General features: G+C 35.7%; 1 protein-coding gene across 2 annotated transcripts; it reads left to right on the top strand.

The window, feature by feature from the left end:
* The first annotated feature begins 5,057 nt into the window (after positions 1-5,057).
* Positions 5,058-15,078, top strand: LOC149421159 (uncharacterized). 2 transcript variants are annotated; one of them, XM_089635856.1, is made up of 8 exons: positions 5,058-5,616; positions 9,156-9,245; positions 9,753-9,893; positions 10,346-10,477; positions 10,745-10,977; positions 11,445-11,593; positions 12,496-12,670; positions 14,799-15,078. In XM_089635856.1, the coding sequence occupies exons 1-8, from the start codon at positions 5,206-5,208 to the stop codon at positions 14,920-14,922; spliced, it is 1,455 nt and encodes a 484-aa protein (XP_089491982.1). In that variant the 5' UTR covers positions 5,058-5,205; the 3' UTR covers positions 14,923-15,078. The 2 variants fall into 2 exon arrangements, with proteins under 2 accessions (XP_089491982.1, XP_089491983.1); XM_089635857.1 differs by lacking the exon at positions 5,058-5,616 and adding an exon at positions 7,771-7,892.
* Positions 15,079-15,115: the final 37 nt, after the last annotated feature.

Genomic DNA, 15,115 nt, shown 5'->3' with positions numbered 1-15,115 from the left:
ATCGACAATGTCGCTTTTTTTAAATTGTCTATTAATTTTAATTGTCTACATTCAATTCGTACCAGTACACATGCGCAGAACATGTTTAAAATTATATTTATTAATCTAAAAAAACACATTATTATAACTAACTAACTAACTAACTAACCATCACGCCGTTTCCCCGCAGGGGTAGGCAGAGAGGACGGACCGCCAAACAACTCTGTCTTGGCACACACTCCTTGCCTCATTCACATTCATACATCGTCTCATACATACTCTTCTATTGTTCTGACTCTTGACATGGCCCGACTCAAGTATCTGATTCACTTGGTCGTGCCATGTCTTCCTCGGGCGCCCCCGACTTCTGCTACCATTCACATTTGCATCGTATATTCTCCTTACACTCCTTTCTTCGCTCATTCGCTCTACATGCCCAAACCATCTAAGCGTCCCTTTCTTGATCTTACTCATTACGCTTACATCAGCCTTGCACTCTTTGCGGATATCCACATTCCTCACACGATCATACATGGTTTTACCACACATACGCCTCAGGGATCTCATTTCAACAGCATTCAATCTACTTTCATCCTTTCTTTGCCAGTTCCATGCCTCACTTCCATACATCAGGGTAGGTACCAGCACTCCATTGTGGACTGCTAACTTCGCTTCTTTGGACAATTTTTTGTTAGCGCCAACTGCGTTCAGTCCTCCATTAATGGAGTTACCTGCATTTACTCTTCTTTCAATATCTCTGTCAGCCTTCCCATCACTCGTAAACATGCTTCCTAAATACACAAATTCATCCACCTGCTCCAAGTATTCCTCATTCACAGCTATATTACACACTGTTTTCGTACTTTCTCTTTCAAACACCATTACTTTAGACTTACTTACATTCATCATTAACTCATTCTTCACGCATACTTCGTTCATCCTAGACACGAGAGACTGCAGATCATCCATACTATTAGCAATCAGCACCGCATCATCAGCATACAACAGGCAACATACTTTCAGATTACTCAAATTCGCGCCCAATCCCACATCTTTCAATTCTTGCATACAATTATCCATGTATAGATTGAATAACCACGGTGACATTACGCAGCCTTGTTTAACACCTTTTGTGATATCAAACCACCCCGTAAAACCACCGTTCACCCTAACACATGCAACGCTTCCCTCATATAGAGACGCAATTGCCTGAGTCAGATTCGCATTCACTCCATACTTGGACAACACCTTCCATAGCTTTTTCCTGTCGACTCGGTCGTATGCTTTTTGTAGATCTACAAAGGCACAGAAAAGTTTCTGGTTTTTTGCCAGAAACTTCTCGGTGAGCATACGCAATGAGAAGATCTGGTCCATGCACCCCCTTCCACTCATAAAAGCACCTTGCACATCCCATATTTTATCCTTTGTTTCCTTTCTTACCCTTTCAATCAAAATTCTACCATACAGCTTGCCAACTGAACTTAGCAGGCTAATAGCCCTATGATTCCCACATTCCATACGTGACCCTTTACCTTTGTATAATGGCATGATCACTGCTCTTCTCCAATCTAAAGGCGTGTAACCTTCCTTTAAACATTGGTTAAAAAGATTGCACAACCATGTGAGAATTATACGGCTACCTCCTTTAAAATATTCAGCAGCAATATTGTCGAAACCGACAGCCTTACCATTCTTCATATACTTAATTGATCTTTCTATCTCATCCATGCTAATTTCGGTAACATTCAGTCCATCATCGTTCATATCTGATTCGCCGCTAGAATCACTGTCACTCACTTCGCTTTCAAAGACTTCCTCGAAATACTTCATCCATCTCTCTTTTATTTTTTCCTCATTCGTCAACATTTTTCCATCTTTCGATTTTATTACTTTCATGCTTCTGGTTTCAGGGCCACACCGGGACCTTTTGACTTCCTTCCAAAACAACTTAATGTTTTCTTGGAAATGGTTTGTCATTTTCATTCCTTCTTCCTCTTCCAGGCGTTTCTTTCGTTCTTTCACTCCAACTCTTACTTTTTTCTTACATTCCTTATATACTTCTTTCGCTCGATCCTTCTCTTCGCTGGAAGCACTGCCAGCCGCAATCAGACATAACCATGCTTTCTTCTTCTCTGAGACCAGTGCTTTAATATCATCATCCCACCATGCATCACCTTTCTTTCTACCTTGCGTACTTATTCCACACACCTCTCTAGCAGATTCACAAAGACTCACTTTTATGTGGTTCCATGTTTCGTCTATGCTTAGACCATCCATTTTTTTCTCATTCAATCTCATCTCTGCACAATTCACATACTTACTCCTCTCATTATCGTTTTGTAGTTTTTCTATTTTGATTCTTGTTGGAGTTAGTACCGTTTTCACTTTAGAGCGCCAACCGCGAAAGAGGTTTACTCTCGACACCACCAGAAAGTGGTCAGTTTCAACCTCTGCCCCTCTGAAAACTCTCGTGTCCTCGGTAACGGCTCTCAACCTAGAGTCAATTACTACAAAATCGATAATTGACCTCTCATTTCCTCTTTCCCACGTATATTGGTGGATACCTTTATGATCGAAAAAAGTATTGGACACAAAAAGGTTCCACTCTAAACATACTTCAAGTATTCTGTTCCCGTTGTCATTCGTTCTTTTATCCCCAAACATACCTAAGGCCGATTCAAATCCGTCACGTCTAATTCCTACCCACCCATTCAAATCGCCTGCCATTATAATCCTTTCATTAATATTTTTCAGTCTCATCACATCATTCACACCAGTCCAAAAATCATCTTTCTCTTCGTCACTCTCAGAATTGACAGGGGCATAACAAACAACAAGAAACACCCTTGTCAAAGCGATTTTGAACCTAATCCACATTATTCTCGGACTTACACATTCATATTGCAACATACATTCAATCATTCTGGGAGACAGTAGTGCTGCAACACCCTGACACGCCCTCTCTGTATCTGTTCTCCCAGACCAAATGACGAGCCTATCGTTATGCTGCATTGTACCGCTCCCTTTTTTCATACTCTCTGTTACACAAAGTATGTCCAAACATTTGCTAACCATCGTGTCACACAATTCATTCATCTTTCTTTCCATACCTCCTCTAATATTCCACGTACCAATTCGACATTGTTCGAGTTCCTTCCTCCTCTTTGCGCCACCGAAGGGTTGGCGATGTGATGGATAGCGAGCCTCATCGACACCTGTGTCGGCCATTCCCTTCTACAAACTGCTTATCTAGTCTAACATAATGATACTTAGGTATAAATCACTAACATACAAATTAGTATAATATTCAACTTAATCCTAACGCCATCAAAACTATTCCAGATGTCCAAATGAAAAAAAACTTAATTCTAAAACAAAAAGTATTATAATCACTATAACAATACACTAATCACTGCATAATTGTTTGTACTAGTTCATATTGGCAGAAGACAAAAGACGCGGCTTCATTTCGATTTCGTCCTTCCTAGGGCGTAGGGGCACGGGGCGGTGCAGCGGGGGTGTAGAAATTGCCAGATGATTGTTTTTTATGGGTCATCTTGTAGGGGCGATGGTCGTGAGCGAATCAGTGACCGACCCACGGACAGGTCGTATAGCCGACAGACGTCTATAACGGAGCCGGTAAAGGTAACGGCAAGCATGGTGGCGGCAGCGGGGGTGGAAATATCGGTATGTGACGGTCGATGAGGTCTCCACATCTGGTAGAAATTATCAAATGCCAAACTCGGGCTCACTGACACTGCATTTTTTTGCGGCACCGGGGGTTGACGTATCGGTACGGGGTGACGAGAGACACGGGTAGGTTGCTGCGACCGCCGATGAGATGTCCACATCTGGTAAAAATTCCGGACTCGGGCTCACAAACACTGAATTACACTATCCCTTGGGATAAACAATCTTGCTAATTATTCTTAAACTCGTAATTCTTCCACACCTGTCACCGTAAAATTATTATATCTGCACTAACGTAACTGACAGACAATAAGGCACATTTACGTGTATTTTTAACGGCGGAATATATTAAATATCCCTATAAATTAGGGAAGGATAGTGAGACCGACGAAGAACACGTCAGGCTGTCCCGAGAGCCCGACCTATCTTTACCTATTATATGTTATACTTATTATATTATGTTATACTTATATGTTATTATTATATGTTAGACTTTATGTAATACTGAGTCTTATTCTGTGTTGAGAGCGGGAACAGTTTACCATATAATATTATAATTAAAATTAATATCTATCATAGAGCTAATAAAACAGGGTCTTACTAAAGATGTTTTAAATTTTACACAACTGACAACCATGAATGTAGGGTAAATTCCTGTTTATCAATTGTGTAAAATGTAAAACACGTTTATTAGTGTATATTGGTTGCTTATAGACTTAAAAAATCCGTAAATGTTTCATATGTCTTGGCTGGTGATCCTAGACTATTTGGTGTCCAATTTATATTTATCATAATTTGTGTTCTTACTAATGACCAGTAGAAATGCATTGTTTAGCTTTGTTGCAAAGCATCTAAAATTTATTTGACCAAAAAATGTTGTACTAGCAAAAGGGTTGGAAGAGATTATACTCTTTCAAAGGTTCTGGTTTTTGCGAGAGATCAAGAAAATAGAATGTGGGGGAAGGGGGGTGAACGTCCTCTCTGCACCCATGGCTCTTTGGATCCAGTATCGCGAGCAGTTTGGTCAAATCGAGTTCTGTGTTTAAAGAGGTTCCATACTAGTAAAGCTTAAAAAGTAATGCAATAATTTTGTTGTCGGTATGTTTTTCCTTGATAAATTTGCTTAATAAAATAGATTCTTCTAAAGATTTCTAATAAGTTATGGTTTTCTGAAATTTCCGTATTTTGTAAATTTAAAAAAATATATAACTTCACTTCCACCCAACTGCTTCCACTGATTGCTAACCATGGTTTTTATAAAATACATAACTAAACTTGACTTTTCACAATCACCCCAACTTGACACTGGCTAGAACACTCCTTTGTGTAAAAGCCATTAATATTTTGTTACTGGCAATATTTATGTTATTGTGTTGTTCTGTCAAAGGAAAGCTAGTAAAAGGAGTAAAAGTAGCAAAAGGAGAGTGGTTTATTTATGTTTATGAGCAAAAGATAGCAACAGCGAATAGCAACGGTCGCAATTGTTCTGAAAATATACTGATAAAAACCTACAGTTCTCCTTATTGTTTATCAATCATGAGTGACAATGAAAGGGTTGATAATAAGTCGAAAAGGAAGCTATCGGATGTTGAGGCATCTTCAGATACTCGTAATAGTTATTCAAAACAACCAGCTTATAAAAAGAGGTTTCAACCGGAGTGGTTAGGTTCATTGAGCCCCTTTAAGACCTGGCTGAGGCCTATTTACGATAACCAAAATAAGTGCAAGTGCATCGCATGCGATGCTATATTGGTGTGCGGAAAATCAGAACTTGATAAACATGCTTCTAGTAAAAAACACCAAAAGAGAGTCCAGGCCTTGCCAAGGGAGAGTACAGAGAAAGCAGCGGTCCCACCCATAATGATAGATATTCAAATGCTTCCACAACCATCACCACTCGACGAAGAATGCATCATCGAAATACCTCATGAAGAGATCCCTGTAAAAGTACGTGTTCCAATCCCTTGATTTCAAATACTGATAATTTCCCAAACTATCCACAATTATTATAGCAATATTTTCTGAAAATGTGTGAAAAAAAAGAGTCGACTTCTATTATCGATAATCCTTTTTTGGCAGAAGTACAGTCAGGGCGGATCTAAGTAGTGGCGCCTCGAGTGTTTCTTTGATGATGGAATTTTTATGTGTACCTGCTGTTCCATAATCTCAATACAAGGAGAATATAAAACTTTGCAATCGTTAGTCATGCCTGTCATTTTAAATATTTTTATTAGTTTAATGTACGCTCACAAGGAGCTACGCACGACAGCTCCCTATGCGAACTGAGTAAAGTTGGTTCACCCGCTCAACCTTGCTACAGATAATCCAAAATTGTTTGCAGTTGGGTGGTATGGTGGTTGGATGCCCTGGCGGTACAACCGTTCAACTTGATAGCCATGCCCCCTTATCGCTTACAACGCATCTCCACACTCAACTTAAAGTTCAACCTGATTGATACAACTGCTCAACCTAATTGAATGGTGTGTAGCATGGTGTCTTCAGTATTTGCACAATATAATCCTACTAAATACTATTTACAAACTACCTACTATTGTCCACAAATATGGAGCAGAAGCATTTCATCTGATTAACCGATTGATGTGAAAGTGAAGAATGGAGAGCATAATATTATTTTTTTTAAACTTTTATATGTTTGTTTCATATTCTTGTTTTGTTTCATCTTCTTGTTTTGTTTCATCTTCATATTCTTACTGCCCGTTAATTCATTTCTTCCTCCTTTTTATAAATATTGTATATTATACCATTTTGTCTACTCACCCTGCCTATGGAGCATTTTGGGCTCAGCAAATCTCTAAATAGTATAAAATAAAGATTCTATCCGTGTCTGTCAGTTTGTGCGCTTGGTTCTTTTAAACTATCCAACGGATTTTGATAGATATTTCACTATCCTTTAGAGAATTTCTTCCGAAAGGTTTATATATATATTTTTTTTATTTATTTATTTAGTAAATAAAACATTTGTACAAATTTAGGGTATTCCCACAAAGCTGTCGTACGGCAGCTTATCTGTAGGTTCTACCAATTAAACATTCTTAATATGATGTATAAGAAAATATTTGTAGATAAATACATTTATAGTTTTAAGGAAACACTAGAATAGATCACATAGTAATATTAGAAAATTTAAATTACATCTATAAAATTTATAAAATATCTCAATATACCTGCCTAATAACAAGATATGTAAGCAGATACATTAAGAAATTCAAAGATATATGAAATTTTCGTTAATTAACCACAGCTTTATCATTTTAGGACATAGTCTCTTATTTTTTTCAAATTTTAAGTTTTTATTGAAAATCACTGGTATTAGGTATTCAAGAGTACGGCTTCCATATTTATTTAATATTCGAGGAGTATTTAGGCTCTTTCCTTCTTTAAATCTTGTGGTATGTTTGTGTACCATGTAAATTATATTTCTAGAAAGTAGAGAAAAATCGATGTTTAGTAATCAAGTCATAATAACATATTTTTGGACACTTTCATTGCTAATGCTGGCTAAACCTTATAAGATACATCAAAATAATGTACTACGGAATTGTATATCTTTAACAGGCCTACAGAAAAGTCTGCAATGTTATATGTCTATCTATGGATAACCCCCAGCAACGCTGGGTAAACATCAACTAGTTGTTTTTATAAACATAAATACTTATTATTTTTTCAGTTCACACAGCTGACCACATTTGTATTTACTGAGCATAGCTCGGACTACTCGAGCTTTTTGCATTTCGTCTTTCAGTATATTTTACAAAAAAAATCAATCCATAAAAAACAAATTTTTTTACAATCACAATTTGAGAAAAATTTATAAAAAATGGTGAATTTTTTACTAATCAGTTTTATATGAAAACGGTTGATTTTTTGTTATCAGTCATTTTGTTCAGGGTTTAGACGAAAAACCGTAAGGCGAGCCATTTTTAAAAAGAAATATAAAGTTTTAAAGGAAAATTCCAAATTGCGCAATTTTGACACGCGTGTCTAGAAACGCGATGAATTAATGGCTATAAACTAAACAATTTTCTTTTAAATCTTGGTGGGCTTCTAGCATCGCGTTAGTATGTTGGTATTCCTGATTTCAGAAGTTTGTAGTTGGCTGGTGTTTTGTGCGTCGTATTATTTTTTCCCAAATCGGGAATTTGTGTCTGACATTTGCTTACATTTCTGTCAATATCCGGGTGCTTTTTTGAAAAAGTTTTCTGGTATGTGTTTTCAAAATATTTTGCCAAATGTAATATCTTAGGTTTTCGTAATGAATGAACACTTTTGACATTTCTACCGATCAATTTTTGTTATCAAATTTCTTGCAAATATAATAATGTCATGTTCAGTAATATTGGAATAACTGTGTGTTAGTGAACATTTCTAGTAGAACCATTCAATTTAATTTTATCGATATTTTCAGCTGATCTATATAATTTTACGAAAAAAGGTATCAGCATTCTCGGACATCTAATTTATATGTTTGGAAGATAATTGATAATTTCATTAAATTGGGATTTGGAAAAATTTAATTTAATACTAGTTAAGTCTGGGGAGATGGAGAAACAAAATTGGTTCTTAGTTTAGTTTATTTAAATAATTTATGCGTATTTCCTAACCTACAAACATACTATGATCATACAAACAAGAAGAAAAAAAATAGCCGTCTAACTGTGAAAACTCTTTGAAATTTTAAACTGAAAAAAAAATGAACAATCTCCCGCTGACATAAATAGTTTTCTTATAGTAATTAACTTGAAACCGAGTGTTATTTAAAAAAAAAATTGCATACTAAGCATGCAGCGGATTTCGGCAACTTTACTGAGATTTAAAATAATTAAACACCTGCGTTATCAGCCTTTTAAATATGTTTTTTACATCAGAGCCCAACATTCTTTTTTGCAATGTCCAAAAAAGACAGTTTCCAATCAAGCCTTACCACTATTCGTTTTTTTTTATAGACCCAATGGCTATTCACACGGTGTATCGTATGTATACCAATATCAATTTAATATTTCAGGCTAAATTGTTCGCTTTTGGGAACAACTCACATGGTCTCACAGAAATAATTGTATCTCCCTTATTGTCATGTTGAGAAATATAATCTAAACGGTAATAGAAAGAGAAAACACCATGCTTTACATTCAAATTAACAACAGAAGAATTAAAAAGTATACCTCTATGAAACCAAAGATTCCGAATGCAATTTGAAAAACAAAAAAAACAAAAAATTTGTTATCAGTAATTTTAGTTAAAAATCGTTATGTGTGCGTTTTAAATATTTAAAAAAATATATGTTTATTTCTAATAATAATATTTGAAAGCGAATTTCATCACCTTTCAAAACAGTTTTAAGTTTTCGGATATATTCAGAAATATTACATTTATTCGAATTTTATTTTAAAGCAGAAATACTCCGACCTTCTGTCAAAATATGGCCAAGGCCGAAGGAGTTAATTATTACAAATTTTTTTTTTTTTCAGAAAGAGAGAAAAATGGCTCAAACCCATTTTGCCTTGTCCTGGGATAGCTATCAAAGCAGTGTATGCTCGAATTTCAGTGTACTGCAACAGGTATGTAAATGATTAAAATTAATTTTATTAATAAACAAATCTGCTTAAATATCATTGATAAGTTTGACCAGTTTGTAGTTGAGTTGACCCGTATGTTGCGGGTTCGTCCGCTAGCAAGTCCTCCTTCAGTGCACAAGCAACACAATCCGCTTTTAAAGATGGGAGTAGGAAGAACTCGAATATTATTACATTATTCTTTTCTATTCATACCTACAGCCCCTGCCTTAACCCGCCTCACAATGCTACCCGCTGTGTAGAGAGGGGCGCTCTTGTAAGGTGTCACATATAAAAATTAATAAATGAAAAATTTTAACCCGGGAATGTGTGTGTGTCTTTCTTTAACCTTCGATACGCCAAGATGAAAACTTGTGTTAACACGAGGGGTCACTCAGATTCCCCACAGTATATTTTTTTAACTATTTAAATAGGATAATCATTTCAGAGATTTTGTTTATCTCTCTTGGCAATGGGAAGGAAAATATTAAAACGATTTAACTGTCTATTTAGAATGGAGACTTCGTGGACCTGACCCTGGCTGCTGATGGGCACCTGGTGAAGGTGCACCAGCTGATCTTGGGAATTGCCAGCCCTTACATCAAGCAATTGATTCATTCTGCCTCTTGTCCGCATCCTGTTATTTTCCTCAACGTAAGAACAATTTTTTTACTATTGATATGTTAACAATTAAAAAAAAAACATTATTTGGTAATGTGGGCCTCGCTGGGTGCTTACCCGTGCTGAGGTATCCATTTTTAAATTTTATAAGATACTATAAACGCTAAGCGCATGAAACTCAAAATCACTCCCGCGCATCGATTTCTTGATGCAACACTTATTTTTGGTATTGATTTCATAAATATAAAAGTACTGTCTACTGGAATTAAAGCCTACTTTGTAGCACAGCTCCACAAACTGAAGTTAAAATCAGTTTTGAGCCATTTAATCATGTTACATGTGTAAAAAAATGTACATATTTTATTACATTACAAAAAGATTCGTTTTCCCTTTCTTATAGGGATTTTAAAATTATAAACATTAAAAAAAAATCACTCCGTCGTACTTTACAGGATAAAAATACTTTTAAAAGTTTTCTTTTTTAGAATGTCTCCTACTCCACCCTGAGCAGCATATTGCAGTATGTGTACACCGGAGAGGTGGCCGTCACTGAGGATGAACTAACCCCTTTCTTTGAGGCAGCCAAAGCTTTGCAGATCCAAGGCATCGACACCACGGTGAATTGCTTAATTTTTTTTATTACACTCTTTTACGTTGGAACCATCTTGCTATTTAAAGCAATTTTAATTATTGCAGCCTGTTGTAACTTGTCCATGATAAGAAATAAAAGATCTTCTGTTTTGTCAGTCTAGCCGAGCACGTTATTTTATTCAGAACCTAAACATACAGACTATCCTACATTTCGGATTTTGAAATAATATGTGTCCTATTTGACTATTATTATGTAGGTATGTATTTATAATTCACTATTTGCATTTTTTCAGGATGTTAACACTGAGTCAGTGAGGGACAGGAATGACGGTCGGCATTTGAGACTGGACTCAAAGACAGGATTGCAGACAATTCAACTCCAAGTCCAAGATGACAAGACCTCTCACTACGAGAGTGTATCCGTTCCAATGGTAGCCAGGAACATCAAACTGACCAATCACCAATCTGACGAAGTAACTCTCGATACAAGCTCTTCCAGCATTGTTGCTGCTAATACTTCCAAAAAGTAAGATAATTAAAAATAACATTAAGGAAATGCTGTTTAATTGGTCCAAAACCAAGAATATGGTCGAAAGCTGGCACCCAAATGTTGCCATAGTCAACCAAAACATAAAAGTGTACGATAAAATGATTGATTACTAAAAACTGACAGAAACAGGCAAGATTGGACAAGTTATTTATTGTTTTCAAGTTTGATTTGCAGAACTCCGTTTTATTTTTAAATTTTCATAACTTTACTAAATTTCAGTTATTTCTTACGAGATGAACTATTTCTATATTCGTTAGGCCCTCAGGATCGATTTACGCTAAATATAGAGGTTCCGCTGTACATTATAATTTATTTCCTAAAATATCATATCATAGCGAATCACTATAATATGTCCAATGTCACAATAGCCTAGTCGTACCATTGTTCATAATATTTTAAATGAATGAACCATTCTGAAGTTCCAACATCCCCATTTTCCACAGACAGACCGAAGACCCCGACGACACCCTCATGATGGATGAGGACATGGAAAACGAGGCTCCAGATGAATGCGGAGATGCTAACCCCGTTGAATACTTTGAACTGACCCACGTTGAAGATGATTCGCCCTCCGTTTACTCCAACACCAAAGGTAATGTAATTAACAAGTTTCATAAATGATAATGAAACAAATATATTATGTAATTGTTTTACATATCGATTTTTTTTCATAAATTGCACATAGTGTTACAACTGACAGAGCGTGAGTAACACTGTGTATGTATACAGAATATTCACAGCGCATCTGAGGGTTCAGCACGACGCACGACCGTGTCGATAACTAAGTGATAAAATAAATTTAGCTACACATGTTTGTTTATCCATATCCCTATTGAGCTAGTGTGACCGACCATCGATAAATTAATCAATGTGTGGGGAAAAGTACCTTTGGCATCATTGTTCTTTTTAACATTCTTTTCATAAGCAAGAACACAGCATGTTTAGTGTTATTCTGTGGTCTTGCAAGAAAATATTTATTTTTTTGAATTTACTCGGTTTTACATTTGTTTTAGGTTTGTCTTTATTCATACCTGTAAATGAAAAAAACAAATTTGCGATTTGTCACAAGAGTAAATTAAAATTAAACGCACTTCCTTGTTTCTCCCAAAATGCGGAACAATGCTATTTGTCAAAAACAGTACATTGAGTATCATAAGCAAAAATACCGTATTTGCTACACCTATACTGTGCTTTGCTTATGAAACTTTACCGTCTTATTGTTTAGTATTACTGACTAATTTAAATCAGTGTGACGTTTTTAACACTTAAATAATTTTTGTACTGCTTTTGTTTTATTACAAGAAGTTCAGAATTGAATAGAGTACATTTCCTCATATTTAGTTCTATTTGTCATATAGCTGCTTTTTTGTTTATGATGGCAGTATAGTTGTTGTGGGGTAATGGAGCGGCGGATTACTGAGATACTCGACTAGTATATTTTGTTTGTTTGTTTTCATGAAATCGTAACGTGAATGTAATTAATTGTATGTTTAGAGCTGCAGTATACCGTGTCCAACCGCGGCTCCTTGCAGTTGATTCTCAACCGTTACGTCTACAACCTGTTCAGTAAAAGCAAAGGGGGGGTGGTGAGGAGGTGGAGATGTGTCGACTACAGAAACCACAAATGTCCGGCCTGCACTATTACCAATGGAAATGTTGTTGTCAAGCGGTAATCAAATACATACATTATATATTAAACTTATTGGCAATACAAAACCCGCAAGAACCCTCTACGGCAGTGCAATAGTATCGCCTAAAAAATTATATTTTATTTTAAGATTCGGTTGCGTCTAGGAATCAAACCAAGGACCTGAGCTCTGGCCAGTGCTCTGCTCTACCACTGAGCTAATTCGACCCTATCCCCTTCAGTCATATTTAAGTGTATCATACTTCGACGAAGAACTACTAACATTATCTTAATTTTCTTAATGCATATTTTGAATGGTCCTGGGTTCAATTTCTAAATGCAACCGAATCTTTTTCATTTGAGACTTGCTAATATTCTCTTCAATGATTATAAATACAGTAGAACCCCGTTAATTCGAACCCCGATAATTCGAAAAAACGCGTAATTCGAAATTTTCGCAAAAAAAATTTCCGCTGAAAAATTTTTTCATACAAAATTTTTTTTAATTCGAAATTCGTTAATTCGTAATTCGAAATTTATTTTTGTCCGCGCACGAAAATTTGTTCGTGTAATTCGAAAAAAATTGATTTTTGCGAAAATAAATCATAATATTTCGTAAATCTGAATCTAAAAGTCAGCCGTGGCGGTAAAACGCCTAAAAATGTATTTTTACGTGGTTATACATCGTCCTAATTAGTATTATTATTTTGTAAATCTGAATCGATTTACACTGCAATGTCGTATTTTTTCAAATTTATTTCGAATATCCGAGTTTAAAGGGCCGAGAAAATACATTTTACGCGGATATATGTCGTAGTTTTACGAGTTTACGCCAAATATCTGAATTTAAAGGGTCGGCCGCGACGAAACTCGGCCGCGTAATTTCGATTTACGCGTAAATATATCGTATTTCATCACCGCGACGGAAATCGGACGCGAAATTTCAATTAACGCGGAAATATATCGTATTTTTACTAACTTTACTTCGAATATCCGAGTTGAAAAAATAAGGCGCGACGGAAATCGGCCGAAAAATTTCGATCCATGCCGAAATATGACATATTTTTACGAATTTACTTCAAATATCTGAACTTAAAAGGCCGGCCGCGACGAAAAACTGCCGACAAAATTCGATTTACGCGGAAATATATCATATTTTTACGAATTTATTTCGAATATCTGAATTTGAAGAGCCGGCCGCGACGGAATACGGCCGCGAATTTTCGTTTTACGCGGAAATATATCGTATTTTTACGAATTCAAATTCAGATATTTGAAATGAAGGGCCGGCCGCGACAGAAAATTACCGCGAAATCTCGATTTACGCGGAAATATATCGTATTTTTACGAATATCTCAATTTAAAGGGTAGGCCGCGACCGAAATCGGCAGCGAAATCTCGATTTACGTGTAAAAATATAGCATTTTTATGAATTTATTTCGAATATCTGAATTCGAAGAGCCGGCCGCGACGAAATACGGCCGCGAATCCTCGTTTTACGCGGAAATATATCGTATTTTTACGAATTCAAATTCAGATTCAAGGGCCGGCTGCGATGGAAAATTACTGCGAAATCTCGATTTACGCTGAAATAAATCGTATTTTTACGAATATCTCAATTTAAAGGGTAGGCCGCGACCGAAATCGGCAGCGAAATCTCGATTTACGCGTAAATATATAACATTTTCCCGAATTTATTGCGAATATCTGAATTTAAAGGGCCGGCCGCTACGGTAATCGACCGCGAAAATAAAGAAATAATTGGTATTAATACGAATTTACAACTAAAATACCACCCGGATTTGAAGAGGCGGCCGAGAAAATCGATTTTCGGCGTTTTTTTTTTTTTTTTTTTTTCATAAAATTTCGAATTACGTGGGAATTCGTTAATTCGAAATTTGATTTTTGATGTCCGCTGGATTTCGAATTAACGAGGTTCTACTGTATTGCAATTTAAGGTTTTACTCATTAAGTTATTAAAAAAAAAAAAACTTAATTTGTATAATATATAAATAATAACTTATAACTAATAACTTCTTCCATTTACGATTTAACTAAGACCTATAACTATCTCCTCAATGATTTTTTAAATATTGCTTAACAGATATTACCAACGCAACGACAATAAGATAATTATTTTATATTATGTGCACCTTTTATTTATTTTCAGAACCAATTTACATAATCACCCATACCATGATAAGAAGATTCTAGGGAAAATAAGTAAGAAAGCTGTCTACTCTGCTATCAAGTTAGCTGAGGCTGATAAGGATTCCACGGAGGAAAAATCCTAATTTAGGGAAATGATTTGAAATGAATTTCAGCTTTTTCTTTCCTTGTAATAGAAAATAAATTTATCAATAATTACTATCATGTTATCGTACATATTTTTGTAAAAATAGCTACGCAGATAGATGATGAACTTATCATTAAATTCATTTTTATATCTACATAGTGTGTATTTATTTCATTTAAAAAGAAAATTCT

This window comes from Hesperophylax consimilis, chromosome 9 (genome assembly GCF_061612785.1).
Source record: "Hesperophylax consimilis isolate HC1 chromosome 9, BYU_Hcon_1.0, whole genome shotgun sequence".
Classification (NCBI taxonomy): domain Eukaryota; kingdom Metazoa; phylum Arthropoda; class Insecta; order Trichoptera; family Limnephilidae; genus Hesperophylax; species Hesperophylax consimilis.
This window is presented reverse-complemented; position numbering and strand designations above follow the sequence as displayed.

What these genes read in the sequence shown, in the direction of transcription:
- LOC149421159 (XM_089635856.1), top strand. Translation starts at nt 5,206, where the DNA reads ATGAGTGACAATGAAAGGGTTGATAATAAGTCGAAAAGGAAGCTATCG. An exon ending in ATGAAGAGATCCCTGTAAAA is followed by an intron (nt 5,617 to 9,155) that starts GTACGTGTTCCA and finishes TTTTTTTTTCAG; the next exon opens with AAAGAGAGAAAAATGGCTCA. An exon ending in ATTTCAGTGTACTGCAACAG is followed by an intron (nt 9,246 to 9,752) that starts GTATGTAAATGA and finishes CTGTCTATTTAG; the next exon opens with AATGGAGACTTCGTGGACCT.